Genomic DNA, 7,520 nt, shown 5'->3' with positions numbered 1-7,520 from the left:
GTTGAAATCCTTCTTGAGCTTTTTTCTATCAAGAAGTGTGCAAGTCGCCCTAAACCTTTAAAAAATGGACGCTGGAACATGCCAGGATGACTAAGGTACAAAGTGCATCTCCCAAGCATCTTTTGTTCCAGAGTTATTCCAGAGCGCTGCTGAAAGTTTTTAATTGTCCGGGCCTATTTTTTGAATGACCCCCTTATTGTTGGTTGGAATCCTGACTGCGCCGTGTCTTTGTGAACGTTGTATACACGCACAGTGTACGTCAATTTCTAATGGGTGCCTGCTCGCGCCGTCGCATCTGGCCCCGCCTTAAAAATCGTCGGAGCATTAAGTTTTGTACGAGAGGAAAGCCCTTGAACATGGCAATCCTGTGGTGGTAAAATTTTGAAGATTGAGCATGATACTGGGATCGAAATTACCCGTTGTACATTTTGTTTTTCTCTCCGACAGCTCTGTGCACAAAAACTCCCATAGTGGAGGTTGTTGAAATCGTTTCTGAGCAACCCCGCTTACTTGAGCTTTTTTCCATTAAGAAGTGTGCAAGTCGCCCTAAACCTTTAAAAAATGGACACATGAACATGCCAGGATGAGTAAGGTACAAGCTGCATCTCCCTAGCATTTTTAGTTCCAGAGTTATTCCAGAGCCTTGCTGAAAGTTTTTAATTGTCCGGGCCTATTTTTTGAATGACCCCCTTATTGTTGGTTGGAATCCTGACTGCGCCGTGTCTTTGTATACGTTGTATACACGCACAGTGTACGTCAATTTCTAATGGGTGCCTGCTCGCGCCGTCGCATCTGGCCCCGCCTTAAAAATCGTCAGAGCATTAAGTTTTGTACGAGAGGAAAACCATTTGAACATGGCAATCCTGTGGTGGTAAAATTTTGAAGATTGAGCATGATACTGGGATCGAAATTACCCGTTGTACATTTTTTTTTTCTCTCCGACAGCTTTGTGCACAAAACTCCCAATTTCGAGGACCAATTGAGCTCAAATTTTCACGTGTTTGTTATTTTATGCATATTATCATATGTAGATACACCAAGTGATAAGAATGGTCTTTGACAATTACCATTAGTGTACACTGTCTTTAATGCATCTGAAGGAAAACAAGGATGTGCAGCATGGGTGTTTTTCTATTCATTATTCTCTTGCAAATTCGATGACCATAAGCCTACATTTGTACGGGTTTGTTGTGCTTGTTTGGATGCACCAAGTGATAGACTGGTTTTTGACAAAAACTTGGTAATAACTCCTAGAACTAGTCCTAGTTTTGGACCGTCTTTGTGAAATCTTTGTGTCTATGGCCCTGCACAAACCCTCGTGGAACACTACAGAATTATTAAGACAAAAATAAAACGTGACGGTATAATGATGATATCGATGTAGAAAACATCACTTGAAGATGTAGCAGAAAAGCAAATGGCAAATTTTTTCCTCCAAAGTAAAATATGCTATGCAGGTGGCAGAAAAGCAAAGAAATAGAAAATTGCACTTTCACGAAACTTAAACCCTGCACCGCCCGAGTTTGCTGAAATCCAATTTCTCAAGATTCTTGCAGTAAATTACTGGAATCGTAGTTCAAATTTTAAAAGATAGCCATGGCTTAAATGTGTATGCAAAATTGTTTACCCTTTCGGTAATATTTGTATTAAAGTACAAGTTCTCATTGGAACAATAAATGCCTCTCGTATAACGGCCACGGTAATTTTTTATGGCGAATATTTTTGTGCACGGATAAAATGGACACAATAGCTATCAAGGCTTTTGTCTGGCTCAATGCTCATACTGATTAAATGCGAAGGCGTTAATTTTCGACAATATCATCATAAATGATGAACAATTTCCTGTTTACTAATGAGCGTTTTTTTTTCTCGTAAGAGCTAAATTATTTCATCATCATTAGCTTCGACAAGTCAACTGTGAAGGGAGAATTAATAACGATCTATAACAACTAGATATATTAACAAATGCGTAGACCTACTAATGACTATCGAGTTTTCTTTTGATGTTCCTTTTTTTCTACAAACACAAGCTAGCGAGGTTTCCTCGTACCGCATACAGTGTATCGCTAATAGGCGGCTGGGCGGTTCACGTGGCTAAAATAGATGGTTAAAATCTGCTTTTCCACTACTCTGGTGTAAAGCAAATGGCAAATTTTTTGTCCGCCAGCATAAGGACATAAAGTAAAACCAGCTCTTTTTGGTAAAAGAAAAGTAGAAAAGTAGAAAATGCATTTTAAAAAACCCGTTCAATCTGCTTTTCAGGAAGCAGAAAAAGAGACACAAATTTCATACAACAAAAAAAACCACATAAAAATCTGCTTTGCTGCTATGGACCGCTCCGGCTTTCCACTAAGCTCCACCCACCGCGCACATGAGCAAGACACGTGTACGAGCACTCCCAATGACATTCTGCACGATTCTGCCGCGCGTGCCAAGTATACGCGCACGCATGACCGAGTTTATCCGACCACAATCATTGCTGTGATTGGTCAAATGGGTGAACGCGCACAGCTTGATTGACAGGCCGGATCGGTGCATTCTGACCAGAAAAAGTAGATTTTTCGTTCTTTAAAACAGGCTTTATGAAATTGGACCAATAACCATTGGCTGCGAGTTGTCCGCATCAGCGCGTACGGTGCACGTTGTCCGTGAATGTAAAATACAAGGAGTCTGTTTGTCACTTTTTTTTGAAACCTTTTATTGCACCATTAAATCAACAGAAACACATCATTATTACTATGACAAAATAAGGTATTTCCTGCACGGTGTGCTTCAAGCTGTAAAGGCACTGGACACTGTTGGTAATTGCTTAAAATAATTGACTGGTAACGAGCAATGGAGAGCTGTTGATAGTATAACTATAACAACATTGTGAGAACGACTCCCTCCTGGAAGTAATTTCTCACTCAAATAATAATAGACTTCTGCTCTTAGCCTTAAAGGCAGTGGACACTATTGGTAATTACTCAAGCTAATTATTAGCATAAAATCTCACTTGGTAACGAGTAATGGGGAGAGGTTGGTAGTATAAAACATTGTGAGAAACGGCTCCATCTGAAGTGGCGTAGTTTTAAAAAGAAGAAGAAGTAATTTTCAACAAATTTGATTTCGAGACCTCAAGTTTAGAATTTGTGAGATCTCGACATCAAGGCAAACAAGGATGTGCAGCGTGGTGTTTTTTTTTCATTATTCTCTTACAACTTCGATGACCACATTTTTACAGGTTTCTTATGCTTGTTGGGAAGCACCAAGTGATAGACTGGTCTTTGACAAAAACCAAAAGTGTCCAGTTCATTTTAGTTGGTAATAACTCTAAACGGTCTAATGATGATATCGATGTAGAAGACATCACTCGAAATATGTCTGTCTGAAATGTCATAATTTTATGAAATAAATCAAACTAATTCCGGTTTGAAATTTGTCATGCAAAATGTTTAATCAGTTTTTCACTATTTTCTCGTGACCCAGCAGATGGCCTATCAATCTCAAACTTCCACAGGTTTGTCAGTATGTGGATTATTGCTTACGCTGGCAGGTACAGTTTTATTAGCAAAACAAAAAACAAAAAACAGAATTCCTTTAACACTTGACAATAATACGCCACAATCTTTCCAAATAGTGACCTTCCTCCGGGTTCGAGTGATCGGTCAAAAATGTAATCAATTTTTGATAAAACTTCTTCGGGTGCTTTTGGAGACATCGCCTGGTTGCCGAGAAACAGCCCGAGAGGCAACAATCCGCAAACTGTGGCGGCGCCCTTCCGAACACTGCTCGATAAAATTCTCCAAGCGTGGCATGTTTAGCATGCCGCATGAGCCCAAGATCGTATTCCAGTTTCCACTTGTCAAGATGTTGGATGCGTCCCCAGTCTATTTGTAGCTTATGCTGGATGCAAGGAATTCCGTCCAACGCTTTGTCCAGATACTCCATCGGAGTTGGAAAGCAAAAATTTGGAGCGTGCTCTTCTAAATCGCCTTGGAGGAATATTGTTACATTTGCGAGGTTTTCATAATTCTTGATGATGTGGTAGAGATAGGTATGGCTCTCTCGTCCAACGTTAGGTAGCTCCTCCCAATGCTTGACCGGAAATGATGGTTTTAAGCTTCTTTCGTGACCTTTGTCGTACACGTGACAATACTTAGCAACGGGTTTCAGCCAATCAAGTTTCTCCTTGTAGTGAGATATGACGAAATCAAATTGCCAAAGACGTCTGTACGCACTTCCTTAAATAAAAAGAAGAAGTTTAAGAAACACACAACATAAAAAAATGATTGCCAACAACGAAACAGCAACAAGAGAGTTTTCAAACTTGAAGGATTTTGAAAACAAATTTTCCCAAACTGACCAACCCTTCATTGCATTTTGAAAGAATCTGATATGCATGCACTACATGTCTTGTAAAGAAAATTTCAGTATTGCAAAGGCCTACATTCTACAGGTCAAAATGTGAAGGCTTTTATATTCTGATTTCTTCCTCAACTATGCCTCAAAAAGGACTTAGAGTGAACACCACAGAGCACCTAGAAATTTGTCGGGCCCTTATATTTTTAAGCGGCCCGGACCCCACGCCGTAAAGTCTTTATACACTCCGCGATCCCATGGGATTGTACAAAGGCAGTGGACACTATTGGTAATTACCCAAAATAAGTATTTGCATAAAACCTTACTTGGTAACGAGTAAAGGGGAGCTGTTGATAATTATAAAACATTGTAAAAAACGGCTCCCTCTGAATTATCGTAGTTTTCGAGAAAGAAGTAATTATCCACGAATTTTATTTCGAGACCTCAGGTTTAGAATTTGAGGTCTCGAGCTCAAGCATCTGAAAGCACACAACTTTGTGTGACAAGGGTGCTTTTTTCTTTCATTATTATCTCGCAACTTCGACGACCGATTGAGCTAAAATTGTCACAGGTTTGTTTATGTAGAGATACACCAAGTGAGAAGACTACACTATTGGTAATTGTCAAAGACCAGTCTTCTCACTTGGTGTATCTCAACATATGCATCAAATAACAAACCTGTGAAAATTTGAGCGCGATCGGTCGTCGGAGTTGCGAGATAACTATGAAAGAAAAAAAACACCCTTGTCACACGAAGTTGTGTGCTTTCAGATGCTTGATTTCGAGACCTCAAGTTCTAAACTTGAGGTCTCGAAATCAAATTCGTGGAAAATTACTTCTTTCTCCAAAACTACGTCACTTCAGAGGGAGCCGTTTCTCACAATGTTTTATACTATCAACCTCTCCCCGTTACTCGTTACCAATAAAGGTTTTATGGTGATAATTATTTTGAGTAATTACCAATAGTGTCCACTGCCTATGAATAGCGAGGAATAGCGTATATACGAACCATGCCAGGTTTTATTGTTTGCGGCTGCATTGCTCAAAATTAGCCATAAGCATAAAGGTTAGTGTTTGACGATGCCCGAACTCTGACTGAGATCATAAAAATCATTATTATCTGCTCATTTAGGCATGACTGGTTGGCTTTGTATGTTATTTTGCCATGCCACGCATTTGTAATGTGCTATGCAGGCAGTGGTGTGTTATCATGCTGCCTCCATCTTGGTCATGTGCCTCGTATCGAATAACAATAATGAATGCTAATAATCATTTTCAAAATAGAAACCAGACTAAGGCTGCACTATGATATAAATATCGACTGTACCAAGATGTAGTTCTGTTGAAAAATCACAGAAATTATACAGGCCGTTCCTGAAACTATAAGGCTATAGGTTTCGGCTCTTAAAGCCAGTGGACACTGTCGGTAAACAGTGTTGTCCAAGGCCCACATTTTGTGTATCACAACTTATTTATAAAATTAATAACAAACCTGTGAAAATTTAGGTTCAATCGGTCATGAGTCGGGAGAAAAGACCTGGTGGTTGTTTTTAATCTGATACAAAATTAAATGTAGACAAACAATACAACTAAACCTGTGTGGACATTTTATTTCAAAAGGTAGTCTCGATTTTGAGAAGCGTTACCGCGGTAATGCTTCTCAGTGGCATAATAAACTGATATCTTTTTATCAAAACACATAATACTGCGAAGTGAAAAATGCTTTGTATTGTTAATAATGTTGACATTTGTGGACAAGTCGTTAATGGTCCCACGCAGTGAGACAGTCGAGTTGTGGCGGTCGCGCGAACTGCTGGTAGCCCGACTTCTACTCCCCATTGAATGGGATGGTGGTTGTGAGAGCAGGAGCCTCGGGCGAGAATACCGCGGGAATGGAGGGGAGAGTCGAAACGCTATTACCGCGACAGACATTAAACGACTTGCCACAAGTCTAATAATGTTCAGGATTTCTAAACGCACACATTCCCCCATAAATTTGAAGCAGCCGTTGGGCCAAATTTCATAAAGACTGTAGACACAAAAACATGCTCCAGGAAAATCTTGCTTAAAGGGAAGGTACACGTTTGGTAATTACTTAAAACAAAAAAATAACTTAAAAAGTGACTTTGTAACGAGCGTTGGGGAGCTGTTGATAGTATAAAACATTGTCGGAAACGACTCCCTCTGAAGTAATGTAGTTTTTGAGAAAGAGGTAATTTCTCACTAAAATAATAAAGGACTTCTAGCTAGAAGTATTTTATTCCTATTTGAAGGCACACAAATTCGTCTAACAAGTGTGTTTTTTCTTTCATCATTTTCTCGCAACTTCGATGACCGATTGAGCCCGAATTTCTACAGGCTTGTTTTTTTATGCACATGTTGGGATACACCAAGTGAGAACACTGGTCTTTGACAATAACCACTCGTGTACCTTCCCTTTAACAAGCTCAACTTGCCCAACATTCCATACACTACTGCGGAAGTTGCCCCATTCATCTTGGGCTTAGCTGAGAATTTTGTCAAGCAGCATGTTCTGCTAAACAGCTTTTAGGCCCTGGTCCTGTTTACATTAGACTGAAATCCGCTTACCATTTTGGACGAAAAGGTTGGCTCTCAATGGACTGAAATTCGAAGAAAGAAGTTGATCATCAGCTACATCATCAATCACGTAAACTGTAAGCATCCCAAAAACTAGGCCTACTGAAAACGTACATAGTATGTAGCAAAGAAATCGTGGAAAAGATGCCATTTTTCTAAGGCCGTTCCATAAATGCAATATTGAGCTATTGTGAGAACATGATAAATCAAACATGGCGTGCGGGAAGTATACACACGTAGCCATACACAGGTATAGTAGTGCATTGATGCGAAACTAACAAGCATGATGATAATGGCCTACTTCCCTGATGTGGCCTTTTGAGTGCGATTATTTGTGTCAAAAAAAAAAAACACTGAATAATTTTTTATCGAAGGTCGTTAAAATCATTCTATCGATCGTTTGTAAACACGCGTAACAATTAACATTATTACACACAGTTGGTAAATATCGAACAGTACAGTTGAATTCATTTTGCTCCACCAGCTATTTTTTTCCAGATTAAAATAATTCAAATTTTGAATTATTTTTGTAGAAATATTTGTTTTATGGTACAAGTTGACATCTGGGCCCAATTTAAAGG

At 39.4% G+C, this 7,520-nt stretch overlaps 1 protein-coding gene across 1 annotated transcript; it reads right to left on the bottom strand.

Annotated features, from left to right (window-relative positions):
* Window positions 1-3,452: 3,452 nt before the first annotated feature.
* Window positions 3,453-7,134, bottom strand: LOC117298808. The gene is made up of 2 exons (XM_033782142.1): window positions 6,931-7,134; window positions 3,453-4,223 (listed from the first exon to the last, which is right to left on the bottom strand). The coding sequence occupies exons 1-2, from the start codon at window positions 7,088-7,090 to the stop codon at window positions 3,580-3,582; spliced, it is 804 nt and encodes a 267-aa protein (XP_033638033.1). The 5' UTR covers window positions 7,091-7,134; the 3' UTR covers window positions 3,453-3,579.
* Between the last annotated feature and the right edge of the window lie 386 nt (window positions 7,135-7,520).

This window comes from Asterias rubens, chromosome 13 (genome assembly GCF_902459465.1).
Source record: "Asterias rubens chromosome 13, eAstRub1.3, whole genome shotgun sequence".
In the NCBI taxonomy this organism is placed as follows: domain Eukaryota; kingdom Metazoa; phylum Echinodermata; class Asteroidea; order Forcipulatida; family Asteriidae; genus Asterias; species Asterias rubens.
The sequence above is the reverse complement of the archived record's forward strand: the minus strand, read 5'-3'. Positions and strand labels throughout refer to the sequence as shown.

Excerpts from the sequence above, each read along its gene's own strand:
- LOC117298808 (XM_033782142.1), bottom strand. The coding sequence starts at position 7,090 with ATGGCATCTTTTCCACGATTTCTTTGCTACATACTATGTACGTTTTCA. Across the intron at positions 4,224-6,930 it reads CAACCTTTTCGTCCAAAATG|GAAGTGCGTACAGACGTCTT; the intron begins GTAAGCGGATTT and ends TTTTTATTTAAG.